Raw genomic sequence first — 16,763 nt, 5'->3', positions numbered from 1 at the left:
AATTTTTGATTTGACGGCACTGATGGAGAATTGCCAGGGTAGAAACTAGGCGCACACAAGGGCAATTAAAAATGGAGATTACTTTGCCCCAATTTGGCACCAAAAATGCTCTTTGCATCACTGCGTACATAGGCACGTGTGTGTGTGTGTGTTAGATATAGCAGAGATTATGTTCACTAAATTAATATTTATCATTTACTTTTAGGTTGGTAAGTATATCATAACTCCTACAGAAGCCTTCTGGGAGGAGGGAAATATTTGGGCCGTTTAGATGTTACAGTAAGAAGGGAGCTGATGGATTTCTCACACTTTGTCTGCTTTCTTAGGCTGCAGATGTCGTATTATCAGAGCGATAGTGAGGAGGAAACCAAGGTGTCACAGTAAGTTCCTGCACTCCCCCTGCATGTTTTGCCCAACCTGTAGAAAAAAAGCCAATGACAGGCAGTGTGGCAGGGCAGCTCCCTGCATAGCAAAGGCTATTCCAACGTGCAGGTCCCTAGATACTGCCCAGTCTCTTAGCAACATCCCCCTCTTCCCCTAGCTACGGCTGTGCTTCTTCTAGCAACAGCCGTCCATACAAGTCCCGTGCTCAGCTTCCACAGGAAGGTTTTCGTAGGAGCTCTCCGCCACGCAGCGGTGCTGAAAAGATCGTATTGCACGGACAAGCTGATTAACCAGATACAGGATTTGCCACTAATCTGAAGCCCGTCCTCCCAGCCCCCCACCCCTACCCCTACCCTCAATATCAAAGCTCTTCTGAAGGAAAGAGCGAGCACTGAGAATATCTGAAATGAGTGTAGGGTTTTCCCAAATGGAGATCACAGATCCTGGAGGCTTTGGAAGGGCATCTGCATTGTGCAAACTTCTCTAAGGTTCAAGTAGGTACGTCCCTCTTTTTATGGTTAGACTGTTGGGTTTGGAAAAGGGCCAGAAAAAGCTGAGAGTAAACCTCGTTCCATTTTTCTATCTCGTTGTATTCCTTTTTGTTGAAGTCTTTTACTAGGTGTGTTGTAATAGTTATGATGTACAAGGTTATTGGTTTACAGCCCTTATGTGAAGCCATATCCCAGTGCTGGGGACGGCCTCAACTCCATCCAAATAAAATCTTCTCCATTTTGGCGAGGTGGCTTCACGAAAAATATTGAATATATAACATTTGCCTCAACCACTGGTACATTTAAATCATTTTATCTTAATGTGCCTTACTGTCTTTTAGCTGTAATTTGGTAATTATATTGGTTTAATTATAAAGCAGACTTCACTTTCACAATGAATCACATCAAACTACTAGAAAAAAACATTCAATTATTTGTGCGACATTATTTCTGTTTTACTGTGTTTAATACAGAATCAATAAAACAAAATGGTATGTAATCTTTGTTTACAGTAACTTTCATATGGATTTAATATAATATACATGTTATAGCTTGTACTGAGTTTCTACTTCATGCATAACTTACTATTTATATATGGATGCCATACACCATACAGGACCCAGGTTAAATAGAAATGTCCTGTATTTTCTATATTTAGTACGTGTATAGATGCACCGCTCTGCTCTTTTAAATAAAAAGCAGCATGTGTAGGAACCGTTTCTTACATCCGTTGTAGTATATAATGACAACAAATATAGAAAAAACACTGGGCACCTGATAGTGATAATTAAATAGTTAGATGATATATAAATAAACCAAAAAGTTAATATCAAGTGAATAATATATTGAAAAAATCTTGTATATAGTGACTGTATAATTGAACAAAAGTGATATAAACATTGTATAAACACAAGTGCTGGATAGAAAACGACAGGAGTATAATAAACCTGTGTAATTCTGACATGAGAAGCGGCAGCTGGTTACATAGGATGGCTCAGCATCCTATAGCACTAGTACCCAGGGGAAAAGAAAACAGCGCAAAATCTCATATTGTAGTATATATACAAATGTATTGAACTATTCAGTCAGCAGGTGAGTATAGCACGTACGTCAGGATAAATATCCAGGGTCTCCTCTCCACGAACCATCGACTCCTGATGTAAATGGTATCGGTCCTGGTCTGCTGGGCTTCCCACGGTGTGAGCGCTGAAGAAGTAGTTGTTAACTACGAAACGCGTAGGAATTGTAGCAATGTAGTGCAATCTTTGCATTTATTTGGACATACCAGGAACACGCTGTTACTGCATTCAGAGTGTGCAATAGAATACTTTTGACTGTTCATTGGGCGGGTCGCAATATTCAGCGACAGAACCTGTGACATCATCGGTAGCTCTGGCACGTGTAGTCGGCATTTGCCGTCAGTGTGGAGGGACCACGTAATAGCGCTCACACCGTGGGAAGCCCAGCAGACCAGGACCGATGCCATTTACATCAGGAGTCGGTGGTTCGGGGAGAGGAGACCCTGGATATTCCACCCGGTACAGCCCGTGGGATCGGACGATCGGTGTGGGATTTTGCAGTAGATACCATTGTGGTAACATGTCCCTAACATGTCATGCTCTTTTATCTTTATCCTGATCTATGTGCAATACTCGCCTGCTGACTGATTATTTCAATACATTTTTATATATACTACACTGAGATTTTGTGCTGTTTTCTTTTTTCCATCTGTTGTAGTATGTTATGTCAGTGATGCATATTTGCTTAATAATTCCTAATAAATTGCTTCCTTGTATGCCGACACATTCACTAATCCACGAGGGGTGTAATAGAGGCTCATAGAAAACCAAAGTATGATTTGAAGCATTGTAGAACTTTATTTCTGTACTTTAAGCACAGAGACACAAGCAGGATGGACTCTGCTACATCTTCAAACTCTCACCAAGTCACCGACAAACATTACATTGTATACATTGTATACAGACTGACCACTCTATACAGATTAACCACTCCTCTTAATCAGTAATAAGACTAAACTTGACTTTCTGGTATTTTCTATTCTATTTTATACTGCTTTCCTTTGTTAATTTGTGTTTCATTGTATCTTTCCTTGACTTGCCCACGCCTCAAGCTGGACCCCTCTCCCATTCCCAATAAACACACCATACAATTTTTTGGGAGAAATAAACAGCCACAGCTTATTTATTACAACAGATAAATACATCATGTTTATCCCCAACTAAGGACCAAGCCAGATTACTCTGCTCACATCCACCAGAGTTCGAGGGATACCCTCAGCTCGTGCATGGGATACCATAGTCTGCATGCACAGAGCCCCCATCGGAAGGTCACTACCCCACCAACCGAGCTAGTCTGGAATGGCACCGCCTTCCACCAACTCCACCTGGAAGGTCACCACCATTCCGGCCGCCCAGCCTGGAATAGTACCGCCTTCCCCAATTAAAATACTCTCGAGGTCTTCGACCTCCCTCCAGGAGCCAATACTAACTGAGTCCGCCTCCCAGAGTATCATTACTCCCACCACCAGCAAGGTCATTTAACAGGCCTTAAACTGGCCTAGCGAGCCGCCACTAGCCTCACTGCCTTTTCCCCTTTGTGATATTGTTCGTATTGATATTATATCACTCTCTGATGGAAGAGGCACATGGGATGGGCCATATTTTATTCCCTGTCTCTTTGGCTCTTATACAGTAGGCTATGGAACCACTTCCCCCATGGAAGGCATTTTAGTCCCATTTGTATGAATCAGACTGACCTTTTCTCCAGCACAGGGAAGATGCTTTCACCGTATATTGAAGAGAGAGTTTTACCTCTGGATTTATCTCTGCAGTTTCCACTCCCCACAGACTTCTTCTTTCTGCTTCCCTCAGCCAGGTGATACTGGAAGTTCCTCCTGAATACCTGGACACAGCTCTTGCTCCAGCACAACCTGGAGTGGAGGAGGCCGGTCATTACATGCAGGTATATAGGTGTTTATTTAAAAAAAAGTCAATGTTTTTTTTATTGTTTTTTCAAACGTTATATTAAACAGCACAGTTTAATACAATACCGAACAAACAAATACCAGTACATTACACTACAAAAATGATACATAATCTTGAATATCATTTCTGAGCCTCCAACTTTAAGACTAAAGGTTATACACATTTACACAAATAAAAATAATAATCAAGCCAAAAATGTTTCCTTAGACTTTTTAATTTCTTTATGCTCTTCCAACCCATGTAGTGATATGAGGTGTATCTTTTATCATCCTTCTCTGTCTATCCTCGATTCTACTATATCTCCCCATATATCATTATCTATGGCCTTCCGATAACTGTCTGATTAAGCTCCAGGAATTGTGCTCAAATATCTGTTTAATCAAATATCTGTCCTGTTGTGGCATTGTATCAATAAGCCGTTACTACTTTTTAAAGAATTTCTCCATTTTGAGCCGAGACGGGGGGCGAAACTGTCAAAATCCGTTTCACGGAATTTCCCGAGCTTTCCATTTAAAATCCGTTCCCCGGTGTGAAATCCGTTGATGGATTGTGCCCGTTCCAATCCGTGTTGATACATCAAAAACCGCCACCATTGGATACAATCCGCTGGTTGATTTTACTGAATTCGCGGATTGAATTGTCAATGATAAAAAAAAAATATCTGAAAAAGGAGACTGCCAATGTGCCGATCTATCTATGCCCCTTTCGGGGTCTAGGTAAACACAGTGACAAGCAATGCATTTTTAGGCAAATGTTGTTTTTTATTTAATTGTTATGTATTGTATTTTTGGTTCTTGGTTTTATTTAATTGTTTTGTATTTGTGATTCTTGGTTTTATTTAATTGATTTGTATTTTTGTTGTTTTTTTTAGGTTGCCCATTGATTGCTATAGTGGGAAAGCATGCCCATATTATATGTGCATGGTGTACTACTGTGCCAATCAATTGGTTTATTGGCATTTCTCATTTTATTTTTTTTTAACGTAATATGTTTAATTTAGTGGCTGTTTGGCGGTACTGGGACCCTGCTTTTTAACTTGTTTATTAATGACCTTGAGGTTGGCATCGAGAGCAAAGTCTCCATCTTTGCTGATGATACTAAATTATGTAAGGTAGTAAAATCCGAGCAGGATGTAATTTCTCTGCAGAAGGACTTGGAGAGACTGGAAACTTGGGCAGGTAAATGGCAGATGAGGTTTAATACAGATAAACGTATGGTTATGCAGCATTTGGTAAGTGGTGTTTATGGTGCATCACCATAGATAGCTCATAATTGTACTGATAATTCCATATACCATAATGGATCCAGGTTCAGGGACATAGAGTATAATCCATAACATCCCAGGGTGAGAAACCAGAGGCCTGGTGGTCCCCACGCGGGTACCCCAAAATAGGTCTCCTAATGATGGTGTACTACACCCTGGGGAAATAACTCAATCAGTCCAGCACTGGAGGGTAAAATAATAATGGGCCAAGGCCCTTTACCTCCCTTAGTGGTGTCCTTGATGGGTGGATCCGTTCCAGCGTGCAGTCCTCTCAGGGTAAACACAAGCAGCAGAGATGTAGAGGAGCACAGCAGCGTTTCTTGGCAGCATACCAGCTAGTGGATCGCCAAAATGGTAGGAGCGCACTCAAGAAAGTCCTTTACGGACGAAACGCGTAGGTGCGCTCCTACCATTGTTTTGTTTTGCACTGACCATTAAAGTACTCTTTTAATACTCATCCCTGCTTGGAGTTACCCTCATTTTGGTGATCCACTAGCTGGTATGCTTATGCAGCATTTGGGAAGCAAGAATAAACAGGAAACTTACAAATTAAATGGGGATACATTGGAGGAATCCTTGATGGAGAAGGATTTAGGAGTGCTTGTAGACAGCAGGCTTAGCAATAGTGCCCAAAGTCATGCAGTAGCTGCAAAGGCAAACAAGATCTTATCTTGCATTAAACAGGCAATGGATGGAAGGGAAGTAAACATAATTATGCCCCTTTATAACGAATTAGTAAGGCCACACCTTGAATATGGAGTACAATTTTGGGCACCACTGCTTAGAAAAGACATGGAACTAGAGAGAGTGCAGAGAAGAGCCACCAAATTAATAAAGGGGATGGACAATCTAACTTATGAAGAGAGGCTAGCTAAATTAGATTTATTTACATTAGAAAAGAGGCATCTAAGAGGGGATATGATAACTGTATACAAATATAGTCGGGGACAGTACAAGGAGCTGTCAAAAGAACTATTCATCCAAAGGGCAGTACAAAGGACTTGGGGCCATAACTTTTAGGTTGGAGGAAAGGAGATTTCAGCAGCAACAAAGGAAAGTGTTCTTTACAGTAAGGGCAGTTAAATGTGGGAATTCATTACCCATGACCAGGGAGGTTCCAGGCGGTTCCCCTCTCCCCCCGCCTTGTACCCACATGCAACGTACAAATAAAGACAGGAAACGGGAGCTGGAGGTAAAATGGCCGCGGCTATTTATTTATACAGAAAACCTAATGGGGTAAATGCACTCCCTGCCAGAGTGTGCTCCTTTGACAGGAGGGGGAGGGGACGGTCAGCCGGCCCTCGAACCGCTGACCTCGTGTCCCCTACGCGAGCGGGCTCTCGAGGTCATGGATAACTGACCTTGCCCACTCGTACTCCCCCCGGGCTCAAACGGCCCAGCTCCCAGTCTGGCAAGAACAAGCACCCACCCCCCAAGAGCCGCCGCGACAAAGGCAAAACTGGTCAATGACCCCTCCTGTTCGGAACCTCGTCCTTTCACTCAGCACAGTATCAGCTGTTCGTGCTGTAACGGAACAAAGAACCATTAACACGGCATACAATGCATATGTCCACATTCCTGGGAATACCCTGCCCTGCTCAACCTTCTGCTGCCGTTCATTACATGATTGCAATCACTAACTAAGGGGATGGGTGGGTGGGAAATCGTCTGGCGGGCAGCCAAAGAGGATGTGCTGCCCGCCAGCCTGGCCTTAAGTAGGCCTTCCTGGAACTCCTCCCCTGTCCTGGGGAGGGAGGTGTGGGGGCGGGCCAGCGAGGGGAAGGCCGGACCCCCCCCGGTCATGAAGCCCCCCCGCCTATGGCTAGGGGGGCCGCTTGACCAGGGAGGTTCCAGGCGGTTCCCCTCTCCCCCCGCCTTGTACCCACATGCAACGTACAAATAAAGACAGGAAACGGGAGCTGGAGGTAAAATGGCCGCGGCTATTTATTTATACAGAAAACCTAATGGGGTAAATGCACTCCCTGCCAGAGTGTGCTCCTTTGACAGGAGGGGGAGGGGACGGTCAGCCGGCCCTCGAACCGCTGACCTCGTGTCCCCTACGCGAGCGGGCTCTCGAGGTCATGGATAACTGACCTTGCCCACTCGTACTCCCCCCGGGCTCAAACGGCCCAGCTCCCAGTCTGGCAAGAACAAGCACCCACCCCCCAAGAGCCGCCACCGACGGGTCTATTTAACCCCCCTTAAACTAGGCCCGTACCGCCAACCCTCCAGACCCTCTCGAAGCCCTCCCGGAAACTCAAATAAGTCTACCCCGCCTGGCATGCCTAGCAGCGGGACCGATGCTCCTCTACCGGCCCAGCCTGCCCTCTCCATTCCACCTGGGGCTGCCAATCGCGCCTGGGGCAGTAGTTACTCAACTTGCCATGCTTTTTAAAGATGCCCTGAGAATCGCTTTTTTCGCTGCACTATCCCTCACCCGGTCCCGGACATACCCACCTCCGGAGCCGCAGGCCGCCTTTACCCAGCACTATCTGGGATTTCGCCTTTTTTACTGCTGCAGGCTTCTTACCCGCCCTCAGTGACCCCTAGGGAATCGACCCTGGCAGTGGACTGGGCCACGCCTCTTCCCTTGCTCGCTCTGTGTCGCCCACTGCAAGCCTTGACGCATCTCCTCGATACCGCCCTAAACGCGACTCCTTACCATTACCCGATACGCCATATGCCGTACCTTCCACGGCGTGTCTCCATCAACCGCCTGCCGGGGCTGTTCCACCATCTGTGCAGTGCGTGATGCTGCCGGGTGGGTCGGCTACCTCGCCCCTGACCCCGGCCGTGGCTGAAGAATTGAAAGACACCGGGGTCCGGCTGATGGCTGTTGGTACTGGAATGGGATTCGCGGTGCCAGTGACCCCGGCCGTGGCCACCTGTGGCTTCCCGTGAGGAAGAGACCTGGGCTGCGACTTGGTTCGCCCTTCACCCGATGCCGGCTCCACGTAGTCGAACCATGCTGGGTTCTCTGCTCTACGAAACATTGGCACCAACCGCGGTTGCGGTTGGCCGTCTTTGTCTCCTTGGCCCTGCCGACTCTGCAGGCGAAATCCTGACAGTGACACCGCCCGCGTCAGCAACGGGCGGCCGTGTGGCGTGCCGTGACGCCCTGTTCTGCGTCACGGTGGCTGGAAGTCGCCGCCCCTCCTTGGCGGGCCGACCTGCGCGCCGATCCGCCGTGTCCTGCGTCCCAGCGGTCGAAGTCCTCCCCACCTTCGCTGAGGCCTGACCAGGCCGCTGTGACGCCCTGCCTCGCGGTACCGTGACCGAGGGCTGCCGCCCTGCGTGCGGTTGCTGAACTTCGCCTGCCGCCTTGCACTGCAGCACCCTCCGCGCTCCCTTCCTGTGGAGCGCGGCTTCTCTGCCTGCCGCCTGTCTAGCGCGCAATGCTGCCTGAGGGCTGTCGACTGTCGCCTGTTGCGTTGTGCTGCAGCGCCCTCCGCTTTGACGCCCTGCCTCACGGTACCGTGACCGAGGGCTGCCGCCCTGCGTGCGGTTGCTGAACTTCGCCTGCCGCCTTGCACTGCAGCACCCTCCGCGCTCCCTTCCTGTGGAGCGCGGCTTCTCTACATGCCGCCTGACGCGTTGTGCTGCAGCGCCCTCTGCTTCCCCTTCCCGCGGGGAGCAGCCTTAGTGCCACATGCTGGTTTCACGGAGAACGCCTGCAGCCACCGATCCAACCATGCCTCGTCATGGTTTTCCGCCTCGACTTGAAGAAGGCGTAACTGCTCTGCCATTGCTGCCATGCTGCCCGCTTCCCGTATGCCTGTCCAAAATTTTCGCGCGACGGGGCACCGGCCCGTCCCTACCCGGCCCTGCTTGCACGGGTCGTGACTATTGCCTGCCCCAGGATTAGCAACCCAGGGCCTCACGCGCTGTGACCGCGTGCCTTCGCCAGCCCCTCTCCCCGCACAGCAAACCGTACGCACCCGCGCGCATTTCCGTGTGCCCATATACACCCGCGCGCATTTCCGTGTGCCCATATACACACGCGCGCGCATTTCCGTGTGCCCATATACACCCGCGCGCATTTCCGTGTGCCCATACACACCCGCGCGCACCCATAAACATCCACGCGAACCCATATAAACCCGCGCGCACCTGCGTGTGCCCCGCTACCCACGCACCCTGCGTGTGCCCGTATACACAGACGCGCGCATTTCCGTGTGCCCATATACACACACGCTCATTTCCGTGTGCCCATATACACACGCGCGCATTTCCGTGTGCCCATATACACACGCGCGCATTTCCGTGTGCCCATATACACACGCGCGCATTTCCATGTGCCCATATACACCCGCGCGCATTTCCGTGTGCCCATACACACCCGCGCGCACCCATAAACATCCACGCGCACCCATATAAACCCGCGCGCACCTGCGTGTGCCCCGCTACACACGCACCCTGCGTGTGCCCCGCTACACACGCACCCTGCGTGTGCCCGTATACACACACGCGCATTTCCGTGTGCCCATATACACACGCGCGCATTTCCGTGTGCCCATATACACACGCGCGCATTTCCGTGTGCCCATATACACACGCGCGCATTTCCATGTGCCCATATACACACGCGCGCATTCCCGTGTGCCCATATACACACGCGCGCATTCCCGTGTGCCCATATACACACGCGCGCATCTCCGTGAGCCCATATACACACGCGCGCATTTCCGTGAGCCCATACACACGCGCGCATTTCCGTGAGCCCATATACACGCGCGCATTTCCGTGAGCCCATATACACGCGCGCATTTCCGTGTTCCCATATACACGCGCACATCTACGTGTGCCCGTATACACACGCGCGCATCTACGTGTGCCCATATACACACGCGCGCATCTACGTGTGCCCATATACACACGCGCGCCCATATACACACGCGCGCATCTACGTGTGCCCATATACACACGCGCGCATCTACGTGTCCATATACACGCGCGCATTTACGCATGTCCATATACACGCGCGCATTTACGCATGTCCATATACACGCGCGCATCTACGTATGCCCATATACACACGCGCATTTACGTGCACCCCTATACCCATGCGCGCATTTACGTGCACCCCTATACCCACGCGCGCATTTACGCTTGGTATTTATCATCTAATAATTACTACAGTATATTTATATAGTTTATAATGTCACTAGATAAAGAGCTCTACTGACATCTACGTGTGCCCATACACACGCGCGCGCGCATCCACGTGTGCTCATACACACGCGCGCATCCACGCGTGCTCATACACACGTGCGCCCATACGCACTCGCGCACATCTACGTGTGGCCATAAATACCCGCACGCATCTACGTGTGCCCACGCACGCAAGCGCACATCTACGTGTGCCCCTATACACCCGCACACTTCTACGTGTGCCCCTACCCATATAAACATCCACATGTGCCTACATACAGACTTCTGATGTGCCTACACGTATATCGCAGAGAACAACGCATGCAACCACCGATCCAACCATGCCTCGTCATGGTTTTCCGCCTCGACTTGAAGAAGGCGTAACTGCTCTGCCATTGATGCCATGCAGCCCGCTTCCCGTATGCCTGTCCAAAATTTTTGCGCGACGGGGCACCGGCCCGTCCCTACCCGGCCCTGCTTGCACGGGTCGTGACTATTGCCTGCCCCAGGATTAGCAACCCAGGGCCTCACGCGCTGTGACCGCTTGCCTCCGCCAGCCCCTCTCCCCGCACAGCAAACCGTACGCACCCGCGCGCATTTCCGTGTGCCCATATACACCCGCGCGCATTTCCGTGTGCCCATATACACACGCGCGCATTTCCGTGTGCCCATATACACACACGCGCGCGCATTTCCGCGTGCCCATACACATCCGCGCGCACCCATATACATCCACGCGCACCCATATAAACCCGCGCGCACCTGCGTGTGCCCCTCTACCCACGCACGTGCGCGCCCTGCGTGTGCCCGTATACACACGCGCGCATTTCCGTGTGCCCATATACACACGCGCGCATTTCCGTGTGCCCATATACACATGGGCGCATTTCCGTGAGCCCATATACACGCGCGCATTTCCGTGAACCCATATACACGCGCGCATTTCCGTGTTCCCATATACTCGCGCGCATCTACGTGTGCCCACATACACACGCGCGCGCATCTACGTGTGCCCATATACACACGCGCGCATTTACGTGTGTCCATACACACGCGCGCATCTACGCGCGTCCATACACACGCGCGCATCTACGCGTGTCCATACACACGCGCGCATCTACGCGTGTCCATACACACGCGCGCATTTACGCGTGCCCATACACACGCGCGCATCTACGCGTGTCCATACACACGCGCATTTACGCATGTCCACATACACGCGCGCATTTACATGCACCCCTATACCCACGCGCGCATTTACGTGTGGTATTTATCATCTAATAATTACTACAGTATAGTTATATAGTTTATAATGTCACTAGATAAAGAGCTCTACTGACATCTACGAGTGCCCATACACACGCGCGCATCCACGTGTGCCCCTACACACGCGCGCATCCACGCGTGCTCATACACGCGCGCATCCACGTGCACCTGCCTACGTGTGCCCATACGCACTCGCGCACCTCTACGTGTGGCCATACATACCCGCACGCATCTACGTGTGCCCACACACGCAAGCGCACATCTACGTGTGCCCCTATACACCCGCACACTTCTACGTGTGCCCCTACACATATAAACATCCACATGTGCCTACATACATACTTCTGATGTGCCTACACGTATATCCATATATCCAACTACCTGTGCCCACACACCTATCCCCCACACATGCGCCTCCGCACGCACGCCTCCCCATGCGCCCATCCATGAATTAATTGGGGAATTCAGATAAAGTAACCAAGCATAAATGCTAAACATTGCGATTCCCATTAACAAGTATTTATCATCTAATAATTACCACAATATATCTATATAGTCTATAATGTCCCTAGATAAAGAGCTCTATTGACATTATATAATTCTCTGCACCGTCTGAGACCATAAGTGGGGGGGACACGTCGCCAGTCAGACCGCGCTCCCTCCTATGCAAATCTTATGCCAGCCTTTCTGTCCCAACTTCGCCATCCCCCACCCCGCACGGGCGGGCAACTGCTACCCCCGCACGGGATACCAGAAGGAAGCGGCCGCTGGGAGCAGTCAAGCATCCACTTGCCATCGCTCCCAGCGCCTCAGCGTGTCCCCCCCCGCCGAACTACAGTATATTTATATAGCTTATAGTATACATGCCTACATACACGTACACCGATTTACCTGTACCCATGTACACATATATACGTACCCGTATACACATATATATACCCGCACACACAAACCTGCACATAATCGCCCCGAGCGCATCAGCGTGTGTCCCCCCGCCGAAACTAACTGCGGGGGCAGACTGTGAAGCGCCAACCTTGGCCGCCCCCTCTTTGCGCTTACCCCCGGCCTAATGCCGCAACCACTAAGAGCGGCTGCACTAGCCTATACATGCGTATATCTCCACTTACGTATACGTGCATACCCATATACACATGTACATACACACCCACATACCTGCACATAACACCCATAAATACCTGTACGTACATCCACATATATACCCACGCACATATACATATATATACCCATACCACACATACATACATATATATATATATATATACACCCCCATACATATATATATACACACATATACATATATATACACACCCATATCACACCCATATATACCCATACAACGTTATTTATTTATTATAGATTTTTTTTTTCGGCCGGCCCCCCCTGTACAGCCCACCTCACGCATACATTTTAACGACCCCACAAGTGTGGGGGAAGGGGGGGGCGCGGGAGCAGCCGCCTCTCCAGCCGCATGGCTGACCGGTCCACCCCAACCCCCGTGCCCCGAGGCCACTAAACGAAAAGGGGGGGGGGGGAGGGGTTGGAGGGGCCTCTGCCCGCGCTACATTCCACCACGTGGGACTGCGCCCCAGCCCCCGAACGGGCCGCGAGCAGCCGCCCGCATGGGACACACGCGGGCCGCATGCCTCGGCCGGAACCCCCTCTCCCCGCAACCAACATCCCTCTGCCTCTCCCCGCCGGGTGCCCCTACCCATGGCAGCCGCCGCGGGGCTATGCGGATGGAGGAGGCACCCGCCCGCACAACGCTGCGGGAGCAGGTAGCCCCCCTCCCCCCCCCCCCAGGAGAAGCGGGGAAAAACCCGTCAGGCCCCTACTGCCCGCCAGACCCCCTCTGTCCCCCGAGACCAACCCCTCCCCGCCTGCAGCCGCCGCGGCACAGGCTTAAGTCCGACCCCCCCAGCTGCATGCTGCGCGCCGCAGATGGAGGATGGGGACGGGCCGCTACCCTACGGGGTCCCTCTCCTCCCTGCATCCCGCCTCCCCCCTCGCCGCCGATTCAAAAATCGCGGCTATACAGGAGGGGGGAGTGCCCAGGATTGACCCCCCTTTCGGGGCCTTACCTTAGTTTAAACTGCAGGGAGGAGCGGGACGTCCAAATCGTCTGGCGGGCAGCCAAAGAGGATGTGCTGCCCGCCAGCCTGGCCTTAAGTAGGCCTTCCTGGAACTCCTCCCCTGTCCTGGGGAGGGAGGTGTGGGGGCGGGCCAGCGAGGGGAAGGCCGGACCCCCCCCGGTCATGAAGCCCCCCCGCCTATGGCTAGGGGGGCCGCTTGAAGACTGTGATGGCAGATACAATAGAGGTGTTCAAAAAAAGGTTGGACATCTTTTTAAAAAGGAAAGTTATACCAAATAAGTGAACATGGGAAGGATGTTGATCCAGGGAGTAATCTGATTGCCAATTCTTGGAGTCGGGAAGGAATTTATTTTTCTCCTATGAGATATAATTGGATGATATGACTCTGGGGTTTTTTGTTTGCCTTCCTCTGGATCAATAAGTAAGTATAGATATAGGATAAAGTATCTGTTGTCTAAATTTAGCATAGGTTGAACTTGATGGATGTACGTCTTTTTAGAAAGGAAAGGTATACAGGGATATACCAAGTAAGTAAACATGGGAAGGATGTTGATCCAGGGAGTAATCTGATTGCCAATTGTTGGAGTTAGGAAGAGATTTATTTTTCCCCTTATAAGATATCATTGGATGATGTGTCACTGGGGTTTTTTGTTTGCCTTCCTCTGGATCAATAAGTAAGTATAGATATAGGATAAAGTATCTGTTGTCTAAAGTTAGTATAGGTTGAACTTGATGGACGCAAGTCTTTTTTCAACCTCATCCACTATGTAACTATGTACAGTAACTATGTATATAAGGAGAAGTAAACTTCCAATGTAGCGCTACAAAGATCCTGACTCAAGTCACATTAGGATACAGGATAATGAATTCCTTTAGTAGAAATCGGGATGTAAGTCCGTTTACGGAACTGTACCTCCGGATCAAAATAATGAGTATGCTGAGCTAGACAACCAGGTGGGGCCCCGCAACAAAGCTGGACAACAGGTGGGGTCATATAAACCCAGCAGCTCTAGATCCAGGTAAAAAAACAGATAGCGCAACCTCCATAGGCAGCGAGCTAAATCTTGAATGCAGTACTCACCCATCCTAAATTGGCTGCTGAGCCTGATCCCAACTAATATAGCGCTTCCCTGGTTGTTTTCTTTACTCACCCATCCTAGTTGATTGAAGCAAACGAATGGATTCATCCCTGCGTGCTTCCCGTGAGCAGAAATTCCGGAACACATGAAAGAAGGAACGTGGAGCACAGCGAGGAGAAAAGAGAACTGGAGGCAGGATCAAAAGTCAAAACAATAAGAGTTTAATTAACACATAGTGCCCGTACAAAAACTGAGGCTAAACTCCGACGGGTTTCCTGCCGTAACTGGCGCTGTATCAAAGAGTTTGTTATATGCACAGCCATCTATCATTTATTTTCCAAACTTTCTATTTTCCAGGCGGAGGAACAGGCGGTCAGTATCTTCTCTGTTGAAGAAGCAGGTGAGGTGCGAGGGGACAGGTTTGTGGTCTCAGGGTTGGAGGGCGTGTGTATGTGTGAGTGTGTGTGTGTTGTGGGAATATTACAGGGCGTATATGTGTAGTGCAGAGTTATTGTAACCATGTCAGTCCTTGAGAAAACTAAGGGTCTTCTAACATTTAAAAGTCATTAACAATCGTTCATAGCTATTCATTTGAAAGGCCATTGACGATCGATATCTCATTTTAGTAAATAGCCCTCAAAGTCTCCTGGCTGCAGAACCAGTGGAATAAACGCACCAGACTCATAACATTAAAAAGATACATTTTCTTGGATTTTTATTGGTTTATACGTGCGCTAACCGTGTTACACGGCTGTATGCGGTTGTAGGCAATCGGGGATGTGGCCACAATCATTGGTTGGCATAGGAGTTAAGTGACGCGCGGACAGCCTCCAACGTGACCCCCCTGACGAAGCACGTAGTTGTGAAACGTGTAGAGGTCACGTGACGCTGTTCAACGCGCCTTCCCATTGGCTGGAGCCGGGGTGCTGGGGATTTGTAGCGGAGGAACAACAGCTGGTTGGTCAGTGCAGTCCGGACATTAACATCAGCGCTAATCACAGCAGCACCGCTTCTTAGGTTGCGCTTATAGTGCCGGCGATGCGACGTCGCCCGAAAACAAATGCATTGTCGCCGGTGCAAGCGCTTGTAGTAAGCGCGATGGCGACAAAGCGACGGGGCGACGTGATTTTTGGTAGCTGTAAATATTTGCTTTTTCATGGGGCTGTCGCCTCATGTGACTGCCCCTGAACCAATCAGTAGCCTAGTCGCCCACGCCCCCGCCACGAAACAAAATACAACTTTCGCTTGCGGCGACGGGTGACGTCACGCGTCGCATCGCCGGCACTATAAGCGCAGCCTTACTCTCCCTGGTCAGTATCTTGGCTTCCCCCTCTGTGGTTTGTTTGTTATTTTTTGTATGTCCTCAACTGAGTTATTAGTTACTTGCAATTTGTACTCACTGTAGTTTCATTATTCTATCAAATTGTGTCCGTATTTTTATGAAGGTTGTGTAATTAGTGGTTATCACTCATTTCCATTTCCTTTTGTGTATTTTTAAATAAATATTGAGTTACATTATACATTTTTGGGGTTTTTATTATTGAGCCTTAAATCTTATCATTGGTGATATTGTTCACCCATCTTTCACTATTAATCAGTTTATCTGTGAACACACACGTTTCTGTATTATTTGTTATTTAATCCCCGGTACGTTGTGTGCACCTTTTTGTTTTTCATTAAAAAATCCATTAGAAATAAATGATTTTTTTTTTGTTTTACATATCACATATACTGTAGTTAAAAATGTTACTGGGTATGTATCCCTCCCACACAATGCCATACCCCCTCCCACACAATGCATACCCCGCCCCACACAATACAATACCCCTCTCTCCCACACAATGCAATAATAACCCCTGCCCCACATACACACAAAATATAACACACACCTCTTGCTGGTGGTCTGAGACCTCCCACGCTGGGGTCCTCACTGTGAGTCCTGTAAATAGGTTTGTGTATATAGCCATTTGTATTAAGATGTGTCCTGTCACCGTTTGTTGTTTTCAGTTAGG

General features: G+C 49.5%; 1 protein-coding gene across 1 annotated transcript in view; it reads left to right on the top strand.

The window, feature by feature from the left end:
• CNGB1 (cyclic nucleotide gated channel subunit beta 1) overlaps positions 1-16,763 on the top strand; it is a 90,899-nt gene that overhangs the window by 44,403 nt on the left and 29,733 nt on the right. The window contains exons 22-24 of the mRNA XM_075576538.1: positions 327-380; positions 3,767-3,857; positions 15,109-15,151. Coding sequence (XP_075432653.1) covers positions 327-380; positions 3,767-3,857; positions 15,109-15,151 — 188 coding nt within the window. The remainder of the gene's footprint in view (positions 1-326; positions 381-3,766; positions 3,858-15,108; positions 15,152-16,763) is intronic.

This window comes from Ascaphus truei, chromosome 19 (genome assembly GCF_040206685.1).
Source record: "Ascaphus truei isolate aAscTru1 chromosome 19, aAscTru1.hap1, whole genome shotgun sequence".
In the NCBI taxonomy this organism is placed as follows: Eukaryota; Metazoa; Chordata; class Amphibia; order Anura; family Ascaphidae; genus Ascaphus; species Ascaphus truei.
Note: the sequence above shows the minus strand (reverse complement) of the source record. Positions and strands in the feature narration are given on the sequence as shown.